General features: G+C 38.3%; 1 protein-coding gene across 1 annotated transcript in view; it reads left to right on the top strand.

Annotated features, from left to right (window-relative positions):
• The first annotated feature begins 999 nt into the window (after positions 1 to 999).
• LOC136866543 (ras-like GTP-binding protein RhoL) overlaps positions 1,000 to 17,496 on the top strand; it is a 48,853-nt gene continuing 32,356 nt past the window's right edge. Inside the window, exons 1-2 of the mRNA XM_067143612.2 lie at positions 1,000 to 1,045; positions 1,409 to 1,551. Of these exons, the coding sequence (XP_066999713.2) occupies positions 1,418 to 1,551 (134 nt within the window). The 5' untranslated portion in view covers positions 1,000 to 1,045; positions 1,409 to 1,417. The remainder of the gene's footprint in view (positions 1,046 to 1,408; positions 1,552 to 17,496) is intronic.

The following is a 17,496-nucleotide window of genomic DNA, read 5'->3' as shown; positions in this document are numbered from 1 at the left end:
TTAATAACTCAGAATATTTTTTATTCTATGTAATCCACATGTAGAAAAAAAATTTGTCAGTATTTGCCATGCATTGATACATGTGCGGGAATTTTATCGGTGAGAAAAATTATATTTTTATTAGTGACATATGGTATGTTTGCATTTTTATTTTTCTCTTTGAAAATAATTATTTTATAGAATTATATTCAGAAGAAAATTCTATATCATTACCATATATTCTGTTGTATTGTAAATGATTTTTTTCAAAGTAAACATTGGGACCGGAAGTGCGAAGATGTTTTCCTTTTCCTGAAAACGCACATTATCGATATCTATAATATCAACAATAAAACATTTATAATCACCCAAACTTCCAGATCTCTGTCAATTTTTTTTTTTTTTTCCTACTTCGTACAATATCTCCTATGCTAAAGACTAGTAGCTGGACCTAGGCTGGACGGAGGGCGAAAACTAGGTCCAACCCAAAGAGGATGGTCCAACCATTGGTCCAACAAACAAAACAAGTAGAAGAAAAAGAAACATTTTAAATTCTTCATACCACTCTGAATCAGTTGTTTATTCTATGCCGGTGTTTGCCTCACACCGATAAAAGTGAGCAAATTTTAAAACACATGTATTTTCACTAAAAACCGCCTGGTATTTTAGTGGTATGTTAAAGGCGGAGATCTGGTCTCTTCCAGCTGGTGGTGAACATCGGTTTCTGGCTAAATGATTGCCGAATTCGTCCTCCTATTTTTAGGTTATGTTGTGAATACAAGGCAGGAAGTAATTTTACTCCCTGTTGCAAGGACTTTTTTTTTTTTTTTTTTTTTTTTGTACGCAACATGTCAATGCATGCAATAATATTTTTAAACATACTACCCGAAATCCTTAGGCCTGTCGTAAAATAATTTAATAAATAATTTAATGAAAAATGCTAATCGAGGAATAATATCCGAGGTATTATGGCTTGGGTTTAAGGATGAGCATATGACAACGCGTTTCCGCCATGTGCGTTCAGAGTTTCCGTCGAAATGAGGAATTACATCAAGGCATCAAAGTAGTATGTATGAACAGGACTGATTTTGTCAGTAAATGAGAGAACTGTTTTAATTTATTTCAACGAGGCTCCGAATGGAAGCTGTATTTGTATCTTCCATTTACCTATTCAGACAGTTACGAATCATAAAATCATATTTTAGGTAGGTAGTTTCGTTTTGACACCTGTCAGATTTGGAGCAGGCCTGTGCATATGGCTTTGATATGGAATGTAATAGGCTACATTTCAACTTTTGATACGAACGATAAATTTAAGTTTGCATCGGTATCTATAAATATTCGTCAAAGTAATGACTGAAACCTTTATTTACAAAAATTGTATCTTAGTCGCTGTACATTTAATTTGTCTTTCTTTTCCTTAATCCAGGAATTCATTATGAATAACACTTTGCTTCGGAAAGGACCTCAGAGTTACAAAATTGTGGTTGTTGGTGATAGTTTCGTTGGGAAAACATGTCTGATTGAAAGCTACCTAACTAGGCAAATGCCAAAACATTATGAGATCACTGTGTAAGTAATTTCCTTTGTTTATATTTTCCTTCAAAACTCCTTGAGGTATATTACATGGGCAAGTTTCCTGTTTTGAGCAGAGCACTTAAACATTATTTGTAGCCTCTTTTCAATGTAATTTTGGGTTGTGGGTCTCAAAGCTGACTATCTTTATTCACGACATTGGAAAAAAAGGACTCTTTAATATCTGAATTTACTCGCGACTCTGTCAACAATTGGCTTTTTTTTTACTGAAACCAGTTTTAGTCTCTCAAGGCTAGTTATTCCAATAATAATAATAATAATAATAATAATAATAATAATGCTATTGGCTTTACGTCCCAGTAACTATTTTTACGGTTTTCGGAGACGCCGAGGTGCCGGAATTTAGTCCCGCAGTGGTTCTTGTACGTGCGAGTAAATCGAGGCTGACGTATCTGAGCACCTTCAAATACCACCGGACTGAGCCAGGGTCAAACCTGCCAAGTTGGGGTCAGAAGGCAGCGCATCAACCGTCTGAGCCACTCAGCCCGGCGCTGGTTATTCTTGCAGGTGTTCTGCTTGAGAGCATGTTGGCTGTAGGAGCATTCTGTTAGCAAATTTGCTGGTTGTTAGCATGATGGTTAGTCAGAATGGGTAATCAGTAATGGGGAAAAGTACAAAATAAAATTAATTGTGCTGAATTGCAGTTACAGTACCTGAAACATTTCTTTACGCAACAGCCACAGAAAGCTATATTGTACCTTATGAATGAGATGTTTATGCCCAAGCTGCAGGCGGTGGTGGAATTTTCAGAACAAGTAAAGTAAACTTATCATTCTAGTGGCTGTTGCATAAAATATCTTATTTCATACTCATTTTAAATTAAATATTTAGTACAAATAATTGTGACACATTGCCACCCAGAATCATGCATGGTCAATCATTACAACAGTATGCTAAATATGGTGCGACAAATGATAAACATGGACAGAAGTTCAGAGAATTAATTCTCCTTGAGTGGAAATTTGAACCAGCCTATGAAGCTGTCGGTAAACAAACTGGAGTTCAACCAATTAGAGATGTTTGCATCCGGGAGATAGTAGGTTTGAATCCCACTATCGGCAGCCCTGAAAATGGTTTTCCGTGGTTTCCCATTTTCACACCAAGCAAATGCTGGGGCTGTACCTTAATTAAGGCCACGGCAGCTTCCTTCCAACTCCTAAGCCTTTCCTATCCCATCGTCGCCATAAGACCTATCTGTGTCGGTGCGACGTAAAGCCCCTAGCAAAAAAATTAGAGATGTGTTTTAAATAAAAGTGTATGGAAACTATCTACCGAAGTATAAATTGTCATTTTACAAACACTTTTGAGTGTGGAAAGAAGTCAAATTCATCCCAGTAAGAAATAAAATATTTTACTCAATTACAGTTATAAATTACATTGTCAACGAGTGTGTATGTACGTTCAACCTTGTCCCGTTTCTCTACAGGACCAGGTATGAAGTGAGATGAATCTTCGTATTGAGTTTTTATGACCAGATGCCCTTCCTGACGACAACCTCATCAAAGGAGTTAATGAGATGAAATGAATGACCGTAGGAAAGGAGAGGGTGAAATCCGGTGCCTGCACATAGCCTGCTCCTGTCTAATAGTACCAAGGGGTCTACTCAAAGCTTTACATCTCCATCCGATGGATGAATCACCATCAACAGCATCATATGTCTTCACTCCATATGAGCTCTGCAGAGAGGTTTGGAATTGAATCCAAGCTTTTGGCACGCAATCTAGTGATTAGAAATTTTATAACACTAACTCTCCTACCTTGCCGGCCAACATTCTGATGGTGAATATTTGTTTTTCGAACAACAAGACTCGAACCGGCTAACCACGGTGTCAGACCATATAGACTTCATGTCTTAATGATCATGGCCACCAGTCAGGCTTATATTTTCTCCAAGTAATCAGTTAAATTGCAATTCCTTCACAGAACGCCACTCTTGAGGAAATCACTCAATTTTTTTCGTATGGGGTAAAAATTTGAATGGAAAAAGATATTTCATTTTGTATTTGTTAGCTTAGAGATATTAAGTGGCTATCATCACTACGTTAGACTAAGCAGTCATGCAACTTTCAAAATGATAACTCACAAGCAGTTTTCATTTCACACTCATGTTCTCATTATTTTGAGGACCAACTAATGCAGAATGTTTATTCAAATAGGAGAATGGAAATTTCTTAACTCCTTTGCTGTCATACGTTTATTCTGGTTCTGTTGTTTTTTTGTTTTTTTTTTGCTAGGGGCTTTACGTCGCACCGACACAGATAGGTCTTATGGCGACGATGGGATAGGAAAGGCCTAGGAGTTGGAAGGAAGCGGCCGTGGCCTTAATTAAGGTACAGCCCCAGCATTTGCCTGGTGTGAAAATGGGAAACCACGGAAAACCATTTTCAGGGCTGCCGATAGTGGGATTCGAACCTACTATCTCCCGGATGCAAGCTCACAGCCGCGCGCCTCTACGCGCACGGCCAACTCGCCCGGTGGTTCTGTTATTGGCCATGTCCAAACTCACAAGATCATAGTACATGATTACCTAAATCTCAGCCATAGTCCATCTTCATAGTAAGCGTCTTTTTGGTCGACCGGAAGTGTGGCCTGGCCTCGAGTGCGAGGAACTATGGGAGTGTTCGCGCTGGTAGTGGGGGAAGAACTTGATCCGTTCCTCCAGCTGAAACGGTCGAGTTCAGGCAGCGGACGCAGCCCAGGGAGCTGATTGAAGTAGTGTGGAAAGCTTGTCATGTGTTACTCGCCCTGCTCCAGGCGCAAAATGTTCTCGGGTTGGGATGGTCATAATGCAGTGGCACATCAGTGTACATACACTACACTAACTCTAATGTGTAAGAATTACTTAATACGATAAACTAGTGAAAATAAAGTAAAACTGTACATTTTACAAATTGAGTCTTACATTTTGATTGTGTGCGTTAAACCTTGTCAAATAACTACACAGGCCTTTGAGCACAGAAATACTTTGTATATTCCATAGTAAATGTTGGTGACATCAAGAAATCGGAGGGTAATATCTAAAAGAATTCATATTGGATGATGCTTTCGATACAATGTCAAATATGTCAAATTTATTCTTGTGCCATTTATTATTACACATTGTTACAAATATGTCACCAGTTATATAAAAATGAAAGGTTTGAACCATTTAGTAGAAGAAGCAGCTTGCAACTGGTAATACTGCTATTAAAGGAAGCTTGAAACTGTACTGTATGTCCAGGAAAGGCGTATCGGTACATGCTATCATCTCATCAATCGCCTAACGAAATTAAGTTGTTTCCACTGACAGCCCAAAGATATAATCTACAGTACTTCAGCTGATTTTCAGTGAAATATGTATAAAAGAGATTAATTAATGCAAATTTGTGAGGAAAATGCAGAAAAAAAGCCTTAGTAGAAAAACTTCAGCTACTTGCATAATAACAACATTAGCAATGTCTACCTTTCTTGTCCACCAGAAGAAATATAATAATACATAATACTCTTGAATAACCTGCTATTGTTATGATTGAGAGACAGGTTTCTTACAACAACAACAACAACAAAGGAAACAGCAACAAAATGCTCTGGAACAATAGACAATACAAATCTGTCACATAAAATCAAAGTAAATATATTATCTGATTGCTTACGTGTTCTATGATCAAGTTTGTTTGTTTGTTTGTTTAATATTCAGAGTTCAGGGATCTTACTTACAAATTATTCAGAACAATCTTCACTTTCGTCTGAATCAGTGTCATCTGAACATTCACCGAGGTTGATGATGAACTGGTCTACTTTTAATTCCTCATCCATGATGTGGTCATGCTCCCAGTATACCTGCTCAATGCCTTTTACGTGGTTGCAACATTTAATCCATTTGTTTTGTGAATATTGTGCAAACAATATCTGGCAAAGAGCTTTCTTTATGTTGAGTGTGTCTGCTGTCAAGTCACGAGCGATCTATAAGACAGAGCAACATTTTTCGTACATAATAATCACTTTTATTTATATTGGGAATAGGAGCGTCTCATTTATGAACACTGGAGGCATTAGAGATGCTATGGCATGCTTTTCTAAGCTTGAAAGTGAATGATGCATTATTACTATTAGTTGAAATATATTCTTATTACGTACCTCTCATTTGATGTCTGCCCAAACCAACTCAATGGGATTGAGATCTGGATGATGTGGAGGAAGATGGAGAACTTCATGTCCATAGCTTTTCAAAACATTATCTATTTTGTATACCTTCTCCACGCTAGCTCTTCTCATGAGTCCCAACAATTCAGCCTTTGTCATACCTGGATTGAACTCAGTTCCTTTCTTCTGCAGCCATTCCTGTACATCCTTCTTCAGATAGGTAGAATTAGGCTTTCTGTCTTCCTGAACACAATGATAGGCTGCTTTGTCCATTATTACTACGCTCCGTGGGGTTAAATTTGGAGCAATTTATTATTATATAATTCATATTATTATAATTCATGTCGTCATGATAGTCCCCAGTCTTTAAGTGAGACTTGTAAATTAAAAGGACATTGGGAACAAAACCATTCTCTTCTCCACTGTGCACTATAATTAATTTGTTACCATTTCCTATGGAACAAAGTACCTCCAGTTCTTCAGATCCTTGCCAGCACCGAGAAACAACATGCGAAGCATGAAGATAGGTTTCGTCTATAAATATAATATTTCTGCCTTCATTTCGAAAAATCCGTTACTGTCGCAGGTACTTCGCTCGCCATTCCACAATTTCTGGTTACTCAACTAAAATCTTACTCTTTGATTGGCATTTCCTCCAACGAAATCCCAAGTCACGCATTATTTTATGCAGATGTGAGCACCTGCACTGCACTATTTCATGTACTGTATATAAGTATCAGAAAGCTTCAGAAAAGTTTTTTAAAGTGGGCACTTGTTTTCTCACAGCATAAAATTCATGAATCTTTCTCCTAGTAGCTGCTTTTACGAAATCATCAACTGGAACTCTCTTCTTTCTTTCACCTTGTTTTCCTGTCGGAGTGCTAAACTTAAGCTCGCCCTTAGCCTGACTCGACACTCCCTCTCCCTTCCCTCTTCACCCACTCCTGTCACTTCTGAAACTGTCTGCACAACATTCAATTTCAAGTCGTGTTCTCGCTTCATAACTTTCATATGTTCACTCACTTTATAAACAATTTCACGTGCCTGACCTCGCAGTGGTCTCCCAGATTTAGAAGAGGACTTAGAAGCCATGCTCGTCACTTCAGTAATTTCAACTTAGCCTGCGTGTAACATGCACCGCTTAAGAGACGTTTTCACTTCAGCGCTAGTCTGGCGACTGGACTTGCTGCAGGAGTGGGGAGACGATAGCTCCCACCACTGCATGCGCAACCATTTCTCGCGCAGGTCGCTTCCAACCAAAATGGACTACAGTAACCCCAACAAGCTATGAGTAAATGAAAGAGTGCGCATAGCATCCTTGTCTTTATACCTTTGGTGTGATGCCTTGTAAGTGATAGGGCTCCAAATGTGCCAAACTCTCCATGAGATGTATATCTATTACTAGAATGTAACAATTACAATTTTATTTCCTATGAGTAAAGAATTACATTTTGTGAAAAGTAACAATTAAAAGTAAAAGTGGTTTGTGGTGTGGTTTACTCTAGGCATATCCTAGTTCCTGAACCATGGGCAATGGCTGAGTGGCCTAGTAAATGGTCCTGAGAGTCGAGATGCCAGCTGCTATGGAATAGGAGTGAGAATCTCTGACATATTCCAAGTCATGGCCCTCCATGCGCTCAGGCAGTTAGGTCTATACAATCCATGAGTGGTCCCTATCCTGTTAGAGGAGAGATTCTCACTGGGACTATGTATGAGTAGGGTAGCATCCCCCTTCACAGAATGTTTATCGAGCACGCTTAGAACGCATTAAGCAAGCTTCGGACCTGTGGGCCTAACAGAATCCCACTTCCATCTGACAGGCGAGGGACTCTTTGGAAAAAACGTGGCAAACAAAATGGAATAAGACGGGTAGCTCTCAGTATTAATGGGTCTTATGAAAGAAAGGAAGAAGAACTAGCTGAATCAGCAAAGAGGTTGCAGCTGAATGATGTGTTAGGAGTTACTGATATTTGGGTAAGGGTAGATAACGAGGAAGAGATAGACTATAAAGTGTTTTTTAACAGGTGTTACAGAAAGGAATGAGCAGAGTGTGGGGCAGGATTGTTCATTAGGAATACTATTGCACACAATATAGTTTCGGTTATGCACATAAGTGAGTAGAAGATGTGGGTAGATTTGGGCGTTGAAGGAATTAGGATGAGAATTGTCTCAGTCTGTTTACCATGTGAGGGTGCAGATGAGAGGAAGTTGACAAGTTTTATGAAGCACTGATCAACATCAAGTCAGGATCAACAACAAGGATAGGGTAGTGCTAATGAGCAATTTCAGTGTGAGAGTTGGAAATAGATCTGAAGGATATGAGAAGGTAATCTCTATTCTTAAAATGGTTTTGAATAACAATTATTTCACATTTGACATTACCATTTATCAGGCATCCTGGCTGAAATCTATCTGGATCATTTGAACACACAAAAATTAATAATAACATCTTTAGTAACATTATTTTTTGGACGAGATATGTGGACGACACTCTTGTGATCATGAACGAAAGTGCAACTGACACCAACACCACTCTATCCAATCTTAATCACATTGGCCCACATATTAAGTTTACAATAGAATCAAAAAATGATTTTAAAAAACTAAATTATTTCGATCTAACAATCATCAGACAACCTGGTTCATTGAGTTAAAAGATTTTTAGAAAACCAGCACAAACTGCTAACACAATCCATCAAGATTCCATACATCCACATGCCCTTAAATGTGCAGCATACTATAGTATGGTACACTAAGCTTTTAGCATCTCACTGTCAAAAATAAGAACTAAAAAACGAATTGAACACCACTCGCAGTATAGCTAAATTTAATGGCTACAACAGCTCCTTTATAGAGAAAATCATTAATAAACATAAACATCAACCTTCAACCACCTTAACAAGGAAAAAACTCATAACAATTTTTTTATCTACTTTTACGTTTAATAATAAACAAGTCTACCAAATCACAAACATATTTAAAAAGCATGACATCAAAATACCCTTCAAAACTTGTAACAAAAACACAGATATTTTATACAATACCAATTCTATTAATTATGGCAATACGTTCACCAAATCAGGTGTTTATAGACTCTGTTGTAATAATTGTAACACATCTTATGTGTGTAAAACAGGTACGAGCTTCCATACAAGATACTTACAGCATGTTAACGCCCTGAAATATAACAGATTTTTGGCCATGGGACAGCACATGGGTGATAACCATAAGTTCACTAATATCAACCAAGACATGAAAATTCTAAAGTTATACTAAAAGGCTCCCTGCTCAACATACATACATACATACATACATACATACATACATACATACATACATACATACATACATTATCATTATAGACTGTTATGCCTTTCAGCGTTCAGTCTGCAAGTCTCTGTGAATTTACTAAACATCGCCTCAATCCTCAATTTGCAACTAGTGTTGTGGCCTCATTTACTTCTATACCTCTTATCTTTAAATTGTTAGAAACTGAGTGTAACCATCGTCGTCTTGGTCTACCTCTACTTCTCTTACCCTCCATAACAGAGTCCATTATTCTCCTAGGTAACCTGTCCTCCTCCATTCGCATCATATGACCCCACCACCAAAGCTGGTTTATGCGTACCTCTTCATCCATCAAGTTCATTCCCAAATTAGCCTTTATCTCCTCATTCCGCGTACCCTCCTGCCATTGTTCCCACCTGTTTGTACCAGCAATCATTCTTGCTACCTTCATGTCTGTTACTTCTAACTGATGAATAAGATATCCTGAGTCCACCCAGCTTTCACTCCCGTAAAGCAAAGTTGGTCTGAAAACAGACCGATGTAAAGATAGTTTCGTCTGGGAGCTGACTTCCTTCTTGCAGAATACTGTTGATCGCAACTGCGATCTCACAGCATTAGCTTTATGACACCTTGATTCAATCTCACTTACTATATTACCATCCTGGGAGAACACACAACCTAAATACTTGAAATTATCGACCTGTTCTAGCTTTGTATCACCAATCTGACATTCAGTTGTGTTGAATTTCTTACCTACTGGCATCAATTTAGTCTTCGAGAGGCTAATTTTCATACCATACTCATTACACCTATTTTCAAGTTCCAAGATATTAGACTGCGGACTTTTGGCACAATCTGCCATTAAGACCAAGTCGTCAGCATAGGCCAGACTGCTTACTACATATCTGCCTAACTGAATCCCTCCCTGCCATTTTATACCTTTCAGCAGATGATCCATGGAAACTACGAACAGCAAAGGTGAAAGATTACAGCCTTGTCTAACCCTTGTAAGTACCCTGAACCAAGAACTCTTTCTACCATCAATTCTTACTGAAGCCCAATTCTCAACATAAATGCCTTTGATTTTAATAATCTACCTTTAATACCATAGTCTCCCAACATAGCGAACATCTTTTCCCTCGGTACCCTGTCATATGCTTTCCCTAGATCTACGAAACATAAAAACAACTGCCTATTTCTCTCATAGCATTTTTCAGTTACCTGGCGCATACTGAAAATCTGATCTTGACAGCCTCTCTGTGGTCTGAAACCACACTGGTTTTCAGCCAACTTCCTCTCAACGACTGCTTGCACCCTACCTTCCAAGATGCCCGTGAATACTTTGCCTGGTATACTAATCAATGAGATACCTCAATAGTTGTTGCAATCCTTCCTGTTCCCTTGCTTATAGATAGGTGCAATTACTGCTTTTGTCCAATCTGAAGGTACCTTACCAACACTCCATGCTAATCTTACTACTCTCTGAAGCCATTTCATCCCTGCCTTCCCACTATACTTCACCATTTCAGGTCTAATTTCATCTATTCCTGCTGCTTTATGACAATGGAGTTTATTTACCGTCCTTTCCACTTCCTCAAGCGTAATTTCACCATCATTTTCCTCCTCCCCATGAGCTTGGCTGTTCGCAACACCACTGGGATTATTTCCATTTACATTGAGAAGATGTTCAAAATATTCCCTCCACCTCTCCAGTGATTCCCTGGGATCTATTATGAGTTCACCTGAATTACTCAAAACACTGTTCATTTCCTTTTTCCCTCCCTTCCTAATATTCTTTATTACAGTCCAGAAAGGTTTCCCTGCTGCTTGACCTAGCCTTTCCAGGTTATTACCAAAATCTTCCCACGACTTCTTTTTGAATTCAACAACTATTTGTTTCGCTCTGTTTCTTTCATCTACGTACAAATCCCTGTCTGCCTCGGCCCTTGTTTGGAGCTATTTCTGATAAGCCTTCTTTTTACTTTTACAAGCTGCTCTCACTTCATCATTCCACCAAGATGTTCGCCTTTTCCCATCTTTACATACAGTTGTTCCTAGGCATTCCCTTGCTGTTTCTACTACAGCATCCCTGTATGCCATGCATTCACTTTCTATATCCTGAATCTGCTTACTGTCTACTGTTCGAAACTTCTCACTAATCATATCCATGTACTTCTTTTCTAATTTCCTCGTCCTGGAGATTTTCTACCCTTATTCATTTGCAGACAGATTTCACTTTCTCTACCCTAGGCCTAGACATACTTAGTTCACTACAGATCAGATAGTGGTCTGTATCATCAAGAAAATCCCCGGAACACTCGTATATTCCTAACAGATTTCCTGAATTCGAAGTCGGTTAAGACATAGTCTATTATGGATCTGGTACCCCTAGCCTCCCATGTGTAGCAGTGAATAGCCTTATGCTTGAAGAATGTATTCGTAACTGCTAAACCCATACTAGCACAGAAGTCCAGCAAACGCTTCCCATTCTCATTAGCTCTTCCATATCTTCCCCACATTTACCAATCACCCTTTCGTATCCTTCAGTTCTATTCCCAACTCTCGCATTAAAATCGCCCATTAGGACTATTCTATCCTTGCTGTTGACCCTAACCACGATGTCACTCAATGCTTCATAAAACTTGTTAACTTCATCCTCATCTGCACCCTCACATGGTGAATACACGGTGACAATTCTAGTCCTGATTCCTCCAACTGACAAATCTACCCACATCATTCGCTCATTTACGTGCTTAACAGAAACTATGTTGTGTGCAATGGTATTCCTGATAAAGAGCCCTACCCCAGACTCTGCCCTTCCCTTTCTAACACCTGTCATGTACACTTTATAATCTCCTATCTCTTCCTCGTTATCTCCCCTTACCCGAATATCACTTACTCCTAGCACATCCAGATGCATCCTCTTTGCTGACTCACCCAGTTCTACTTTCTTCCATAAACCCCATTAATATTGATAGCTTCCCATCGCCAAGTAGTTTCCAAGGAGTCCCTCGCCTGTCAAATGGGAGTGGGACTCCGTTACTCCTATAGGTCCGAGGCTTGCTTTATGGAAAATTGTTTTACCCATCTGGAGCAGTTTTTCAGTCCTAACTAATCTAAATGAAATTTCAGAGAAATCAAACATGTTATTTGACCTTTTAATTCCTATCTGTAATAATCATGCCTCAGATAAAAAGAATTCTTTAATAAAAGAAGTGCGTGTTCTACATCTGACATTAGAGATTTATTTCTTTGCCTGTGGTCCTAAGTCAACTTAAAGATAGCATATTTTGACAAGAAGATTATCGCCTTAATTTTTTTTGTTATATGTATGCACAGTGTGTCATCGAAAGAGATCTCAATGGCTGGAATGGTGGAATCTCGATTGGTAGCAGAAAAATTAATTACCTGCTCTTTGCAGATGACACTTCCCGCATTGCTGGTAGTGAAGAGGAACTTTATGACCTGCTTACAAGTGTGAAGAACACTAGTCTTCAGTATGGTCTAGAGATAAACATCAAAAAGACTAAACTAATGGTAGTTGATAGGCAAAGTCAAATGCAACTTACGGGATGCCTAAGGGACCTGGATATAATTAAGGAATTTGTATACTTGGGGTCAGTCATCAATGACACGGGGAGCTGTGATAAAGAGGTAAAGAGACATATTGTCTTAGGTCATGCTGCAATGGTTAAACTTACTAAGATCTGGCAGAACTGGGCAATATCAAAAGCCACGAAGATGGCTTGGTAGAATCACTAGTGTTCTCCATCTTTTTGTACAGCTGTGTGAGACCTGGACCGTGAATGCTAAAGACAAAAAGCGCATTGGTGCCTTTGAGATGTGGTGTTGGCGGAGAATGCTAAACTTAAAATGAATACAAGATTTATTGCTCCACCTTCTCAATACTTAAAATCATTCAACACTTAACAAAACATTACAATATGATAGTGTCAGGTACTAGTTTCGGTCCATTTTTCGGACCATCATCAGCCTAGCCGAAATTGCAAGTAAAAGACATAAACTAAATTAAAATGGCTGAACAAGAGGATAGATGGTAGTGGAATGACATACAAGTAAAAACCTTATACATAAGTTACAATAAATATGACAGAATGTGTTAAAATTAACAAATGAATAAAATAATTGTGATGTCGTTTAAAATTTCTTGATGCCAAAGTCTAGGTTGACGGTTGGACTCGTGTTGCACATTTAAATTCAAGTGAAGTCTTAGTTTTCTGGAAAGTTCTGGGGACAAGTTCCACGATGGCGCAGAGGGAATTGTCCAATATGACCAATATAGACTTGACAAATTGAGAAAACTGGACTTGTTCTATGTAGCTTAAGCAAATGCTGTGTTTAAAGGAAGTCTCAATTCAGTCGGAACCAAATGAACCTGAAGAACAAAATTAGAATTAACTCAAAAAATCTGATAGAGAAAGTACTGAGGGGGGGGGGGGGTGTGCGTGTGTGTGTGTGTGTGTGTGTGTGTGTGTGAGTGAGACGAGTACTCACCTTGCGCTTGTTTGGAACGAGCTGTTGGAAGGAGTGCAACAGACAGAGTGAGCGTTACGCAGCGTAGATCAGCAGGAGAGGAGAAGGGATGCGGAGGGGAAGGATTACGTAAGTGTGGAAGGAGACAGGGAGGGAGGGAAGGGGAAATGGTTCAGGACGGATTAGGAGAGAGGGAAGTTAATGGAATTTGAGATGGAAGGGGGCCCTTAATTGATTTAAATAAAGGTTTATTAACAGTTGATTTGTTTTTCCTATAATAGGAAATGAAAAGATCGAATAAAATGTTGGGTTTCTCGGTAATTTCGTTAAGACTGTATGTAAAAGCTCTCAATTATGTTGAGTAGAGGTCCCTTTTTAACTATTTCGAGTATGTCCATGTCTGTTTCAATGTTCGTGAAACTATGGTTATAATCAACCATATGTTGGCCGATGGCTGAAAATTTGTTGTATTTAGCTGCGTTAAAATGCTCAGAGTATCTGATATTGAAACTCCTACCGGTCTGCCCTATGTAAGAAATATTTGAACATGTGCTACATCTGATTCTGTAGACCCCTGATTTTGAGTATCTGTTTATTTTATTAATATGTGAAGTGTTATGTAATATTTGCATATTGTTGTTGCTGGTTTTGAAGGCTATTTTCATGCCTTTTTTCTTTAAAACATTAGTAATTATGTGAATTCCATTGACATAGGTAAAAGTGGAGATAGAGTCGTGTTTAGATGGTTTTTTTAAGTGTGGTCTTAGGTCGGAATTTGTGTTTACTAATGATATTTTCTATGAACTGATTATTGTAGCCATTGAATCTAGCAATGTGACGGATAGTATTCAGTTCCGTGTGAAGATCTTTTTTGTTCATGGGTACGTTAAATGCTCTATGTATGAGACTGTTTATAAGTTGCTTTTTTGTGGGGGAAGGGATGAAATGAATCTTGTCGGATTGTGACGGCCGATTGGGGTGGATTTTCTATATATCTTGTAGGTTAAGTATTCCTGTTGTCTAGTAATGGTGAGATCCAAAAAATTGATTTTTTTGATCTATTTCTGACTCCAAAGTGAACTTAATGTAAGGATCAATGTGAACTTAATGTAAGGATCAATGTTATTTAATGTTTGAAGTGTAGTAATTATGTGAATTCCACTACACATAATTACTAATGCTACGTGTACCCTAGACAGAAAGAAGAACAAACGTTTCCATTCTGGACGAACTCTGCATCAAGAAACACCTATCTTCCCGTGTGAGTTATTATTACTTCCAGTTCCTTGGTCACATTTTAAGACGAGGCGGAGAGAACTTGGAAAAGGTCATTTTGCAAGGCAAAATCGAAGGCAGTAGACCACGAGGAAGTACAGCAAGTAGATGGATAGATCAGGCGAAGAAGATCACTGGTCTACCACTTCAGATCATATTAAAGAAATGTGAAAACCACTCAGGATGATCTCGTCAAGGTTGCAACACGGAAATGATAGAGTTATGAGGCCACGACGCTCAGTAATGAGCATAACGACTGATGATGATGATATATTTTAATGTTATAATTATTACTACAACATTGTCTTTGTCTGGTTTACATATGTTTTAGTTATCACATGACTTCTTTAATTTTTATTTGGCTGAATATGGCCACTAAGCATCTGAAACTAGTCCCAAGACTTATGTAACATCATTTACTTGATATATTGTATTGAAAAGGTCAGTTTATTCTTATAATTGCACTCCAATACAGAACAAAAATTAAATTTATAGCTTACAATTATGCTGCCAACCAGGCAAAGAAGAAAGCCTTTTTATTTTTAGGCTTAAAATTTAAAATAGCGAAATTAAGCAAAGATATTGATTTCCTGAAACAATGTGTAACCTATGATTTGACACCTAAATTTCTCAAAGTGAATACTAAGAAACACAGATCCTCTTTTCAAACTATGAAAACTCAAACCAGACCGGGCGAGTTGGCCGTGCGCGTAGAGGCGCGCGGCTGTGAGCTTGCATCCGGGAGATAGTAGGTTCGAATCCCACTATCGGCAGCCCTGAAAATGGTTTTCCGTGGTTTCCCATTTTCACACCAGGCAAATGCTGGGGCTGTACCTTAATTAAGGCCACGGCCGCTTCCTTCCAACTCCTAGGCCTTTCCTATCCCATCGTCGCCATAAGACCTATCTGTGTCGGTGCGACGTAAAGCCCCTAGCAAAAAAAAAAAAAAAAAAACTCAAACCAGAACTAATAAAATCTGGTTACAAGATGAAATTAGATTGTTATATAAGAAGAAATATTTTCTTATTAACAGATTATATGAGACTCATCTCGAGATAACTAACCTTCTTTCTTATGCTCATTGGAATAATTTCCAATTTTATGTCGATTATAGACTACAATCCACGTTATCAGAAAAACTTCAGATTCTAGAGAATAAGTTAAAATTCTTAAAAGACTCTAAATTCACTACCATTTCAGCCAAAAGAACACATACTCCCTCTGACAGACTTGCTCACTTTCACTCCCCTGTTATTAATCTCTCTAAAATGACATTAAATGATATTGAGACATCCATATTGAGCAAGGGTCCGAAACACAACTGGTCCTCCCCCAACCTTCTCAATGACGTCATCACCACTACCGTGGAAGCTGAGTTAACCATTAGTAAAATGCCAGTAGATAAACAAGAAGAAATGAGATTTGAAGCTAAAAAGAAACTGAATATCATCTTCAACTCTAAATCTAAGAGAAACCCTTCCATCCCAATAATCAATTCCAATAGTACTAATATATGCCAAACTAAACTCCCAACACAAAAACAAATATTAGATTTTAAGAAGAAAATCACTGACAATGATCTTATCATAACAAAAACCGACCCCCTGTGGGTGGGGGTGGTAGAATAACACCCACGGTATCTCCTGCCTGCCTAAGATGCGACTAAAAGGGGCCCCAGGGGCTCTGAACTTTGGAGCGTAGGTTGGCGACCACAGTGGCCTTAGCTGAGTCCTAGCATTGCTTCCACTTACTTGTGCCAGGCTCCTCAATTTCATCGATCCTATCCGACCTCTCTTGGTCTTGTTCTTTTCCGTCTCCGACGCTATTAGGTTTCCGAGGGCTAAGGAGTCTTTCATTTTCACGCCCTTCGTTGCCCTTGTCTTTCTTTGGCTGATACCTTTATTTTTCGAAGTGTTGGACTCCTTCCAACTCCTCTGACTAGTGTTATATAGAGGATGGTTACCAAGTTGTACTTCATCTTCAACAATAACCACCACCAACACCACTAACAAAAGCCGATAAAGGCAGCTCTACTGTTATTATGAACAAGTCAGATTACGTAAAAAAAACTAAGCAATTCTTCATAGACAGCTCATTTTCTATAATCAAAAGAGACCCTACACTAAAAATTCAGCATCAGTTTAAACAAACACTAAAAAATCCCTCATGTCTATTATAAGAAAGAAAGAAAGAACGAAAGAAAGAAAGAAAGAAATTAAATCATATGAATCCAGGCCTGCCAACTGCCAAAGTACTTCCCAAAATACATAAAACTGATGTTCCAATCTGACCCATCTATAATTACAGACCCAGTCCTTTATATAAAATTTCACAGTTCATCCAACATTTCCTCAAAAGAAATTACCATTTTTTAAATCTGGGAATTCCATTAAGAACACTAAAGAATTGGTTGAAAAACTAAATCATGTTACTATTCAACCCAACTATTCTCTCCATTCCTTCGATATTGTTAACATGTACGCAAGCATCCCCATTTTAAAAAATTGTCCCATTACTCATAACAATTTGAATAAACACAGTGGTTTGAGCCCACTAGAAATTCAAGATTTCATCTCTATTCTAAAAATGGTTTTGAATAACAATTATTTCACATTTGGCAATACCATTTATTAGCAAAATGGGTTAGCTATGGGATCACCGACATCAGGCATTCTGGCTAAAATCTATCTGGAACATCTTTAGTAAATTTATTTTTTGGACAAGATATGTGGATGACACTCT

This window comes from Anabrus simplex, chromosome 1 (assembly GCF_040414725.1).
Source record: "Anabrus simplex isolate iqAnaSimp1 chromosome 1, ASM4041472v1, whole genome shotgun sequence".
Classification (NCBI taxonomy): Eukaryota; Metazoa; Arthropoda; class Insecta; order Orthoptera; family Tettigoniidae; genus Anabrus; species Anabrus simplex.
This window is presented reverse-complemented; position numbering and strand designations above follow the sequence as displayed.